This window comes from Crocodylus siamensis, chromosome 11, assembly GCF_052110815.1.
Source record: "Crocodylus siamensis isolate JL-2025a chromosome 11, ASM5211081v1, whole genome shotgun sequence".
NCBI lineage: Eukaryota > Metazoa > Chordata > Crocodylia > Crocodylidae > Crocodylus > Crocodylus siamensis.
Genome location: NC_143405.1, coordinates 34709597 through 34722509, shown reverse-complemented (window position 1 = coordinate 34722509; position 12913 = coordinate 34709597). Strand labels below are relative to the sequence as shown.

The window sequence follows — 12913 nt, the reverse complement described above, 5'->3', positions numbered from 1 at the left end:
ATATTTCATTCATATATATTTCATATATCCATTTCTGCAACACTCCTGAGAGTGCCAAAATGAAGCATTCTTGCCTATCTGCTCACATTCAGCATGCCCTGACCCTGGAAATGAGGCAGCAAAGGTTCCCTAATAGCACCCCCTGCTGTCATATTCCAGAACAGGGGAAAAACAAGTGGGTGGGTTGGCCTCTCAACAGCTCTCAGGAGTGCCTCCAGACCAGGATAGACATGGCCACAGGGTTCATTTTCTTTAGAGTGTACTAGAGAAAAGGAAGCCTGTCACACATCAACATGGATATTATTGTATTAATGTCGAAATGCAAATATGAAATTTTCCACTTACCAATTATCAACAATATGTATATGAAAAGTGTGTAGCAATTTGGGCTCAAGGGCTAAAGGCTTACTTTCTGAAGTATTTGGAAATGTCTTAAAATAATTTAACTTTGCAGCTCCAAATTATTGTGCTGGCTCGTAACATCAGATAGCTCACTGGCTTTTTAAAATACGTTATAATACAGATCTTTAGAGAGACCTTCTCAGGAATTTTCAAATAAAAAAAAATATTTTATAGTTCCCTTTAGTGCTGTTTTGAATTTTTTCAGCAATGTTTTGATTCTTCCTGATATGAATGGAGAACACTGAGAAATAAAGTCAAAACATCTTGGAAGAAAAAACCAAATAATCTAAAAATTTAAAAATTATTTTAATTTTTACATTTTAAATATATGAACATGCACAGAATATACACATCCCAGTAAAAGGACTCTGACAGTCATGTGAGATAGTGCTTATGCTAAGCAAGGCCTAGCATTAAGAACAATGCACAAAAACTCCCAGAATGCTTCATGGAGGTTGAGGAGTCAGCAATTGACATTCTGGTAATCACCTTCTGACCCTTAGATGAAAATGCTGACCTTCTGACCCTTGGACAATGATAAAAATTGCAAGCAAGCAGCTTATATTGTTAAAACAGGAAACCGCATGGCTAAACCGCAATGACGAAAACCAACTGCATGTTATGTAAGCCGTGACCTTTTAACCCTGCTAAAAACAGCAAAACATAAGAATTAACATAAGAAACATAAAGGTCATTAAGAATTAACATAAGCAGCGTAAAAATTATAATACAGACAGTATCACCTGATATTATAATATAGATAAGTTAACTAAATGACCAATAGAAGTAAGAATTAGAAATACATATGTATATGTGTTATCATATATAAGTAATAGTAAAGTTATGTTAGATGCCTCACTGTCAGAATGGGGACAGTTTTGTATCTTTTGTCTAAAAAAAGATAAGGGACTCCTTTTAAATGAGCTGTTGACCAGTTCTGAGACTACTAAATCAGGCAGCCGCACCTAGCCTCCGGGTTAGAAAGCAAGGGCTTGATTTGGAAACCTCGTGAACCAACAGACCCCCTTTAGTTTATGACTTTGTGAAACAATAAAAGTTTTTAATTGAACATCCAGGTCTGAGCCTGTGCTTAATTCAGTCCTTATATAATTCGGCATCGAACTCACACAAGTCAAAACAGTGAAAAATCATGTAGGAATGGGTGACTGGTGTTGGGGGGGCACGTGACCCCCCAGCAGCCAGTCATCAACTGGAGGGGGTCCCCTGGGGCTGATTGTGCCAACTGGGAAATGCGAGCAGGGCACCCGGAAGTGGCACTTCTCTTGGCATCCCCATTCTCCAGCTGGTGCTCGCAGGGGAGGCACCAGTGCTCCCACCTGCATCCCCACTCATTGCCTAAGTGGGGAGCGCTGGTTGTCAAGGGGTGCACCAGCGCTCTCAGGAGTGCTTGTGCACCCTCTACACGTGGCCACTGCATGTGGGTTTGAAGTGTACCCTTTGTGTTACCAGAAAGGCAAAGACAACTCAATTTTCCATTTGTTGTACAAGTAAAGCAACAGAATGTTGGTCCTTAATTTCCTAAGGAACTTTTATATACTGTACTTATATACTGTTATCTGGAGATTTCAATTGTTTTATTCCTCCATGCTTCTCCTTTTTAGGACATCTGCTTTTCAATACATTTTACCTCTAGGCAAGAGATCAGTTGTCTTCACAGCTGAATGAAATACTATTCCCTGGATAACCAAAAGGAGACCTCTCTCTTGGTTTAACCCCAAAGTGACCAGTGATCAAGACAGAAATCCTGTCTGAAATTTGTTGCTCTGGGTTTTGATACACCATGGGTGTGGACACAAACTTTGGAACCCTTTCAAAAAGGTAGCTAACTGGTATGTTCTAACTGTTGTGTGAATGACCTAAGAACTATCAAATGCAATAAACTCACTCCAACTTTAACCCTTGATGATGCAGTGTTAAAGGATTGGTTTACTGCACTTGAATCATTCTCATCTCATTCATCCATAACAATTAGAAGGTTCCAGCTGCTGCCCTTTTGAAACATTCCCCTTCTGAAAGAGCTGCAGGCATTCATGTGTTCTCAGCCCATGATCTCCCTGGGTACAGAGACATGTGCCCATTGACTTGGAAAAAAGAGAGTTACCCCACAACTTCTGTAAAGTGGTTTCTAGGACTGTGCAATCCACAGTAATAGTAGGCATTCTTTCCTTTGCATAGCTGGAAAAAGACCTATGGACAAAGAACTTTATGTCACAACACGGTTCACTTTAGTACCTCTCTGTTGATTGTCCCCTGAATTACAACATGCTAGAGAATCTAGTTAATAAAGTTATACCCAATAACAGGGAGTAAGCTACTTTCCCAGCTCTAGCTTCAGAAAGTAATTTTGAACCAGAAAAGACAAAACCTCCACTTTAAGGTTCCAAGCTCCAACAGTTACATAACTAGAAGCTCTAAGCTGCAGCACTTATATGGTGGTAAATCACAAGGTGGTAACTGCAACATGGCAAAGTAAAAGCATTGCCACTTTTCTTAAAGCTGCTTTCCACCTCTAAGTACTTTGTTATGAAACAAGAAAAACATCTCCTGAAGCCCAATTACCTGCATTTTGTCAATGGCTTCCACTTGGCCTTTGTGCATAGTCTGGACGGGAAGGCAGCTCTCCTGCTGACAGAAGCAATTATGGCCCTCACAGAATATGCCATCACAGTGGCAGGCTACAGGCTTCCTTTTATGCACCAGATCAGAAATTGAGACAAAAATAATAGAAAACAAATTTTCTTCCAAATTCAATTTGCACATGTTGCAAATGGCCCCGCTTGCTAGGTGCCATTCAAGCACATACAGAGATATGATTCATATCCATAAGCGATTACAATCTACAGCCTCAACTATACACTGCAATCCATATAGGTGAATTATGCCTATATGAAGACCTCTTGAAATCAGTAAGACACGTTTGGGACACAAGTGTGCTAAATGTTGAGTATAAGAATAGAAGGAACATGAAGGGGGAAGGGACAGGAACAAAGTTAACACAAAAGACCTTTGAATAATGATAATCTATATTTGTATCACACTTTTCACCCCAAAGGATTCAGAAAAGGTTTAAAGCCAGAATTTATACTCAGTAACTATTCTGCACCTCTGTACCACCACAGATACAGAGAAAGAGAGAGAACACAATCATTTCAAACATAGAAATGAATGATAACTAACATGAAACTTTGGAAGTAATCTGCTTGTTTGTTAAAGATGGGCAAGATTATAAAAACTTGGTTATTAAAGAATTTACCATGGAATATGTACACAGTGTTTCTGCTATGGGTTTCAGGAAAAATGGCATTTCCTAGCACCTCACTGCCTTTTGGAGTGCACTTGCATATTGCTTTGGTGCTCATTAGAAAAGAGCTACTTGCTCACCTGTCACTTCCTCAAGCAGTCAAGTATCGCCTTAAAAAAACCCCTTTATTATAACTTGCATGCAATGCAAGACCACAGCAAGTCTGCTCAACACTGGCCTTGATTCTGTTCCCTTTACAGCCAATGGGGTCACTGTAGACATTACCTGATTAAAACACCATCCTGCTCTGCTTTCTGCTTGGTTTCAGATTAACATTGCTAACTCACTCTTTGAAGTTAATGGGAATTTTGTCAGTCAAATGGTATAAATGCACTACTATACAGGTAACTAAGGGAGTCAACTGATTTAAAAGCTCATTGTTCTTCCATCCAGATGAGTAAATGATGGTCTTTTCTTTTTAATAAAATATGGTACAATAAAATAGGGTAATTTTTCGCTACTTGAAAAGACATTTTTTTTTAGTAGTGATCACTCAGTAACGAGTACAAAAAGGATGCTAAAGTGTAATGTATGTATGATTTTGGGAGCTTCCTGAAAGTAAAGAAATATGGGGTGACACATGGGGTTTACACAGCTCCCATGATATGGGGCACATGATGCTGAGCTCCCCATATACCAGCACCTCTCAAAACCCTGTGTGCTCCCAGCTACACGTTCAATACAAAGAAGCTACAAATTATTCCACAGTATATGGAATGTGCAGTTATATATATGTGGAATAATTTTGTGACTCATTTACTTCATTATCACGCCTTAAAATGAATTGCACATTTAACCAGGTTGCCATTTAAGGTATGATTAACCTGTTAATCACTTCTTAAACCTAACTTGCATGGCCGTTCTGGTACTTTAAGGGTAGTGCCCTTATGGGCTAGTCATTTCTAGGAACAAGGCCTAAATTTTCAAAGAAGTTTACCAGGCTTTGATCATATAAATCATGAAGTTAGCAACACCTTAGCACCTGGATATCTCTTAAAACCTACACTTGTGTTTAAACATGGCAACACTAAATGTATGAATATTTTAATCAGCTTAATTAAAAAAAAAATTGGCATACATTAAGCAAAACTAAAAACTAAAAACTTCCATTCATGAAACTGAACAGATTCTGGTTTTAATTACTGTATCACAATGAAAATACCTAACGTTGGTATCTGCAAAGTTGTAGAAACAATAGTGAGTGGTGCTTTCTGGAATAGAAAAATATGTGTCACAATTGAGAGTGACTGAGAAAGAACACATACCGCCTCACCTCAGTGTTGTCACATAATTCAATCCACAAAGAGGAGGTAAAATTAAGAACAGGAAACGCCAAGAGACTTTTCGTTAGGGTTATTATTCAGAGTATAGATAAGTTAATTTTGTAGCCTGAGGAAAACAATTGAAGCATCTAAAGTAAGTTATATTTCTGGTTTTACAAAACAATGTGTTCACTGAGGTAAGTTAAGTGAGACCACAGAAAGCAGAATTGATTTTTAAAAGAGTTTCCATATTGCCAAAAGTCTACATTCTAGTATCATAGTCAAATTGAAAAGTAACTGAAAGTATGTAAGAATCATCACATTAATTGATACAGTATTGACTGACTAAAGCATCAAAGTTTTGGGAGACCCTAGAACTCAGGTACACAAATAAAACATCTAACACAACTTTTACAGGTGACATGGAGGCCCAATAAAAATTAGACATTTTTGGCTTACGAGTCTTTTTTTGTTTTAAAAATCTTTTTTTGTTTTAATCTTCAATATATACTTTTGAAACTAAAGCCGAGGATAACACACACACAGCTTGGGTTACTCTCCTAGTTATTCTAAAGCCTTAGTGCAGATACAGATGACCTGGAAAAACAAACTGCCTTCAGTTCAGATTTCATGAGCCCTATCTACATTCAATTTGTCATGTTTCATGGAGTGTGCATGAGAAATAAAGACTCAGTCTCATTTCCTAAGAAAATGAAGCAGATTATTAAAACTATGTAAAATGTCTTTTTGCATAATGAAGAATAGTATATGTTGATCTTTTATTAACATGACAGTCTGGGGTGGAAAGGAGTCTACGAGAGCTGGCTGCATTTTAAAGAAGCCTTACTGAAGGTGCAGAAAGACTAGCAAGTGTGCTAGAAGACCAGCTTGGCTCAGCAGGGAATTATTCAGTAAACTGAAACACAAAAAGGAAACTTACAAGAAGTGGAAACTTGCACAAAACTACAGGGGAGTATAAGAGTATTGCTTGGGTATGCAAGGCTGAAAATCAGGAAGGCCGAGCATGGATTCACCAAGGACAACTCATGCCTGATCAACCTGATAAGCTTCTATGATGAGATGACTGGCTCTGTGGATGTGAGAAAAGCAGTGGATATGATATACCTTGACTTTGGCTTTTTATATAGTTTCCCACAGCATTCCTGCAAGTAAGTTAAGGAAGTACAGGTTGGATGACTGGACTGTAAGGTGAATAGAAAACTGGCTGGATCATCAGTAGGGTTGTGCGAAACTTCAGGTGGTGATCCGATTAGGAGGAGATTCGATTGGCTTTGGTGGCCGAGCTTGCTGAATCTGAATTGAATCAGGGGACCGATTAAAAAGTCCAAAAAGATTCAAACCTCTCCGAATCTTCAGAAAAGATTCAGACAGCTTTGATGATTCAGACATTGCCAGCCCGCTGCACAGACTCGGAGCTGGTTAGTAGGGGTGGGCTGGGGGGTGGGGGGGGGCGCTGGAGAAAGGGACCATGGGGTGACCCCTCCCAGGCCCCATCGTCTGTCTGCTCCCCCAGCCCTGACCCAACCCCTGTCCATTCCCCCATGGCTGCCCCAACTGGGGGAGCTGGGGTGGGTAGAGGGGTGACAGGGGGGAGGGGATCATGGGGGCTTGTGTAGAGCCCCCCATGCAGCATGGGGCAATGGGGGGCAGCAGGGATCACACCCTGCCCAACAGCAGCACCCGGTGCACTGAGGCTTTTATTTTCTAAGTGCCGGGAATTGGGACAGGTTGGGCAGCCATTGCTGGGCTGGGAGAGCGGGTGGGAGATGGGCCTGGGTGATCTGGACATTCAGAGATTCGGCAGCAGCTGAATCTCCAAATCAGATTTGGCTGAATTGATTCGGGACAGTGATTCAAATCACCAAATTGGATCACTGTCCCCCAAATTGGCTTAATCTGAAGTAAATACTAGCTGCTTCGCACAGGCCTAATTGTCAGGCTCAGTGTGTAGTAATCAATGGCTCAGTGTCTAGCTGGCAGCTAGTGGAGTGCCCCATGGGGTCAGTCCTGGGGCCATTGTTGATGAAGATATTGAACAAAAATCTGAAAGATGGGATGGTGTGCACCCTCAGCAACTCTGCAGATGACAACATGCTGAAGGAGTAGTATGCTGGAGGGTAGGTCTAGGATTCAGAGTGACCTAGACAAATTAGAGGATTGAATGAAATGAAATCTCATGAGGTTCAATAAGGACAAGTGTAAAGTCCACCACTTAGGGCAGAACCATCCCGTGCACCAATATAGGCTGAGGACTCCCTGGCCAAGCAGCAATTCTGCAGAAAACAACTTGGGAGTCACAGTGGACAGTAAGCTGAATATGAGCCAACAGTGTGCTTCTTGCTTCCAAGAAGGCTAAAGGCATACTGGGCTGCATTAGTAGGAACACTGGCAGTAAATCAAAGGAAGTGATTACTTCCCTCTATTCAGCAATGGTGAGGCTACATCTGGAGTATTGTGCCTAGTTTTGGGCTTAGTACGACAGAAAGAATGGGGACAAAACGGAGAGAGTCCAGTGGAGGGCAACGAAGATGGTTAGGAGCACATGGCTTATGAGGAGAGGCTGAGGGAACAGAGCTTATTTAGTCTAGAGAAGAAAAGACTGAAAAGGAATTTAATAGCAGCCTTCAACTACCTGAAGGGGAGTTCAAAAGAGGATGGAGTTAGACTGTTTTCAGGGGTTGCAGATGACAGAACAAGGAGCAACGGTCTCAGGTTGTAACAAGGGAAGTTTAGGTTACATGTTAGGAAAAACTCTCATGAGCAGGGTAGTAAAGCACTGGACCAGGTTACTCAGAGAGGTTGTGGAATCTCCATCCTTGGAGGTTTTTATGACCTAGCTAGGCAATGCCTTGGGTGGGATGATATAGTTAGGGAAGGTGCTGCTTTGAGGAGAGGGTTGGACTAGATGATCCCCGAGGTCCTTTCCAGCCCTAATTTTCTATGATATCTATGATTTCTTAAAGAGGAAGGTACACAATACAGTCCTGCAAAGAAGCTACATGGTCTCACATTGTTTCAGTATACTTGCTATCTGATACAATGCTCTTTGACAAAACATTTTACATAAAAATGCTGTTCCCTTCTGCATGATGATACCCTCTTCATATTATCTCTACAGTATAGTTAGAAAGAATTAAAAGGAGAAAACAAAAGAGAAAAAGTATGAAAACAATGTTCACCAAACGGATATGCATTTTTTTTAAAACCTGCCTCTAATGACTTCATATTTAGTCTTTGTATAATATGTAAAGCAGACTAGTCAGTTTGCAAAAGATGTGTCCTCACTGCAATAGCAGGGTTAAATTGAAAACAGGAGCTAAAATTTAAATTAAGAAGTCTCCTAGTATTGACAACACCATATTTCGTTGCATTTATAAAAAATGAGGAAGTTTGACAACTAATAATGAAGACACTAACTACTCACGTTAAATAGTTTTCTCTTTAATGGCCAATTTTTGCTTTTGAAGTAAACTGTAGAACTCCGACTGATTTCACGGGCAGCAGGAGTGGGCCATGAGAACAAAATATTCAATAAAAGACTCAGTTTTATAAGCTCCTGCAGCACATTAAGTCTGAATCCAGTCAGTGGTTGACAGAAGGTATTTGGGGGAGGTTAAAATTAAAAGCTAAAAGGGGCTCCTACTTCTTTCCATTAAATTAAACAAAGGAAATTCATCTGTAGGTCCTATCATTGGCTGTCTTGAACTGAAATCTCTGCATATGGACAACCATACTTTTGTAGCTGCTTCAAAAAAGAAGAGGAAGCTCTCCTCAGGAGCATGTGATAGCTATTATGTTGCAACCTCTACACCTGCAGGAGCCTGTAGCAATACTAATGAGCTAAATCAGGAGCTGCTTTTTTGCACTTACTACAGGCCACTGCCAGTTTCCAAGGAGCAGCTCCCTTTGTCCTTTTGAAGCAGCTATAAACACCGATTTGTCTGTGCCCTTTGCTGGGATTGAGCGATGGCAGTACAAGTTAAATTTCATCCTATGTTTCATTGCTTGTTTGTGTTATGTTATATAACTCTTTGAACTCAAATTATGGGCATGATCAATTTTTTCTTTTGTAGTTGCTTAAGTACTCTTCACATAACTGTAAGTAACCCTTAGGAAAATCACCTGATGAAATTCACATACAGCATGTGAAAGTAGGTAACTACGTTATTCACCAAATGTGCCATCACCCTGCATAACACTTTGTTCAGGCCCTGATATATACCAGGATCAAACCAAATTTTCAAAAGTAGTGTAACTGACATGGCTTAACCTTTTGTACATCAGGGAATGTGCGCAAAATCTGGGGCCTAATGAAATGAATAGCACAACCCCTATCGGGTTCTATGAGCCCAGATGTTCGCTGTAGGATTTGTAATTAATTTGAAATGGATTTTGAAGCTTTACACCGGGGCAGGCAATTATTTCGGGTGGAGGGCTGCTTACCCAGTTTTGGCAGGCTGCTGAGGGCTGCATGGGTAGCTCTGCCCCTTGACAGGTGCCCCACCCCCTGGTCACCATCTTGGGACTAATGTCCCAGGGCCAGCACCAGTGGGGCCTAAAGTAGGGAACAGGCTGGCAGGGGTCTGTGGAGCCAGGCTGGGCTGTACCAGCAGGGAGAGCGGGGAGCTGGCCTGGCTCCATGGAGCCCCTGCCAGCTGGGACCCCATGCTCCTGCCACTATGCTCTGGGCCCTGCCAGCACTGGCCCTGGGACACTGTTGAGGGCCCATGCTCCTGCTGGCTCCCACACCTGCTTACTCCCAGTGCCCCCCAGCCCTGTGGTACAGGCGGGGTGCAGCGCACAGCCCCAACCCCACACTTGTTGGCTGGGAAGGAGCTGGTGCTGAGCATGGGGAAAAGTGGCCCCCCATGTCCACCCCATGGCTGGCGCTCCCTACTGCAACTGCTTGCAGCCCATGTGGGGCTGTCGGGAGCAGGCATGGGCAGCCCCACGTGGACTGCAAGTGGCTACAGTGCAGGGTGCCGGACACAGGGCAAGTGAGGGGCTGCACCGGGAAGGAGTTTGGGAAAAAGCTGTGTGGGGTGGGGGGGAGGAAGCAGCCACTCCCCCGCCCCGTGGCTGGCATTCCCTGCTGCAGCCACTTGCAGCATGCGCAGGGCTGTCCGGAGCAGGCACAGGCAGCCCCAGGCCAGCTGCGAGTGGCTGCAGCACAGGGCTGAACCCTGGATGCTCAACAAAGGAAACGGCTGGCCATCCAGAGGAAGCATCTCCTCAATGCTTTGAGTGACATCGCTTGCAATATGCCTCCCTTTGTCTGCGGGTTTCCCCCACTGCTCCAGGGTGGCCTGCCTATGCTTCATGGGGACAGGGGCTTTGGAATCAGAGGGGGATATCTTTTTTGGGCACACTCCCACTGGTACCAGGCTAAGGAGGAACAAGGGCAAGGGGCACCAGCATTGCCATGGTGGTGAAGTGTTTCACTTCCTTGCCCTGGCTGATCTGCCTTCAACAATGCTAGCAAGTAGCATACCTTGGATCATCTGCCAACTCAAAATGATCCCACACTATACTACCCACCCGCTTCTGGGTTAAGGGTGGGGATCCTGCCGTATCCTCCTCTTCAACAGGCAGAGGTACAACAGGGGAAGCTGAACCACCTGCCCCTGCAACCTCCTGTGAGGTGCCTTCTAGAGAAGGAGACCTGTCTCTGGGTGATCTTTGACAGGTGTGGAGCACAAAACTCAGATTCCCCCTCCTTCCCCATAATTTTCTTGGCTATGGCACTCAGCTTCCCTGCTTCCAGATCCAGCTCCTCCCCCGTGCACCCACTGGAGATTGAGGTCATCAGGGGGCAGTGCCCTTGGCTGGATGTTGTCCGAGAAGCTTATGTGCTTCTCTAGCTGCAGCACAGTAAACCTGTTCTTCTAGGTGGGGCTAACCTGTATCATTTTGGCAGAGAAGGTGGCGGGCCAAGATGAAAGATGTCAGGAATACCCAGAAATCTCACTAGACTTAAGCAGTCTGCCTTCAGATGCAAGGCCTCCAACTCAGAGCTCGAGAGGCTCCAGAAACTTCTCTGGTGGCTGCTACTGAACATGTACAACATTCACCATGACATCACTTTTAACTAAATCTGCTGGAACTGAAGCCTCCCTCCAGCCTTCTCGTATCTCTCCTCTCTCCCCTCCTGCTATCTTCTCTCATCTCTCTTTTCTCTTCATTAGAACCAGCTTCCCCTTCTTGCCCCTCTATCATCTTTCATTCACACCTGGGGATCCCCAAGGGACAGGCCCAACACCCGCTGCACCCCTACAAAACAGAGACCTTTGCCCTGGCCTGCACCACAGACCTACCTGCCCATACACACTACCCCTCGCAACACACACACCTCTGACCCCACTGGGAAATGAAGGGCAAAGTTGTTCTTCTCGCTGGGGGACATGTCACCATATCACCTGTATTTGCGGAGAAGGTGGCGGGTTGAGGAGAAACATGCCTGGGCAGCCCAGGAACCTCATACTCACTAGAGGTAAGCAGTTTCGAGACACAAGGCTTCAAACTCACAGCTCAAGGGGTTCCAGAAACTTCTTTAGTGGCTTCTACCATGCATGTGCAACATTCACCATGAAATCACATTTAACTGCATCACTCCTGGAACCAAAGCCTACCTCTAGCCTCCTTTTACCTCTCCCATCTCCTGCTGCTCTTTCCTCTTATCTCTCCATTTGCAGCAGCTTCCCCTTCTTTTGTTTCCATCATCTTTCCCTCACATCTGGGGATAGCCACAACACAGGCCCAGAGTCTTCCGTGCCCCTACACAATTGAGACCCCTGCTCTGGCCTGCACCACAACCAGCCTGACCCACACACACACTACCCCTCGCAAAACACCCCCCCCAACCCCAGTGGGAGATGGAAGGTAACGCCACTGGCTGGATGTTGTCCAACAAGCTCACCAACCTGCCTAGCTGCAGCGCAGCTACAAGGGCAGCTTCGCTGGGACTGACCTGTATCACTTGGGTGGAGCAGTTGGCAGGTTGAGGTGAAAGCTTTCAGGAGTGCCCAGAAATCTCACACTCACTATTCCTAAGCAGTCACTCTTGAGACACAAGGCCTCAAACTCACAGCTCAAGGGGTTCCCGAAGCTTCTCTAGTGGCTGCTACTGAGCATGTGCTGGTTGTTCTCTGCATCTCTATGCACCACAAACAGACCCCTGCCTGGACCTTCACCACAGACATGCCTGCCCACACACTACCCCTTGCACCACTGCATCCCCACAACCACTGGGAGATGGAGGGCAGCAGGGGGAGCACCACTGGCTGGTTGTTGTCTGAGAAGCTCACCTGCTTGTCTAGCTGCAGCACATTGAAGCTGTCCTTCTAGGTGGGGCTGACCTGTATCACTTTGGCAGAGAAGGTGGTGGGTTGAGGTGAAAGATGTCAGGCATGCCCAGGGATCTCACGCTCACTAAAGCGGTCTCTCTTCAGATGCAAAGCCTCAAGCTCAGAGCTCAAGGGGCTGCAGAAGCATCTCTGGTGGCTGCTACTGAACACGTGCAACATTCACCATGACACCACTTTTAACTATATCACTGCTGGAACCAAAGCCTCCCGCCAGCCTCCTCCTATCTCCTGGGGACAGAGTGGGAGGCTCATGCTGGGTGCTGAAATTGGGGTCGGGGAGACTGTCATGCTGCTGCTGGTGGCTATTTCTGGTGTTAGTGGAGATGGTGCAGGTGCAGGGACAGGTATTGCTCCCACCTCCTTGCTCCCACTGGCAGCAAAACGCATGAGATTTGCAGCTCTCCTGCTATCTCCTCTAACCCCTCTCCTTCTACTGCCAGAAAACCTGTCACCTATCTTTCCAGCACGCTTCATAACATTTGCTGTGCTGGAAAATGTGTGTGTGTTTGTAATATATCTTCTATCTATAATATAGCTTCTCT

The 12913-nt window shown here is 44.4% G+C and overlaps 1 protein-coding gene across 2 annotated transcripts in view; it reads right to left on the bottom strand.

Annotated features, from left to right (window-relative positions):
- The window catches only part of ATG7 (autophagy related 7), a 314637-nt gene that overhangs the window by 62838 nt on the left and 238886 nt on the right, over positions 1 to 12913 (bottom strand). The window contains exon 19 of one of the 2 annotated variants that reach the window (XM_090021026.1): positions 773 to 2610. The exons of the other annotated variant lie outside the window; for it this stretch is intronic. Within the exon in view, the coding sequence (XP_089877152.1) occupies positions 2521 to 2610 (90 nt within the window). The 3' untranslated portion in view covers positions 773 to 2520. Of the gene's footprint in view, positions 1 to 772; positions 2611 to 12913 lie in introns of those variants that run through there. 2 annotated transcript variants of the gene reach the window in all.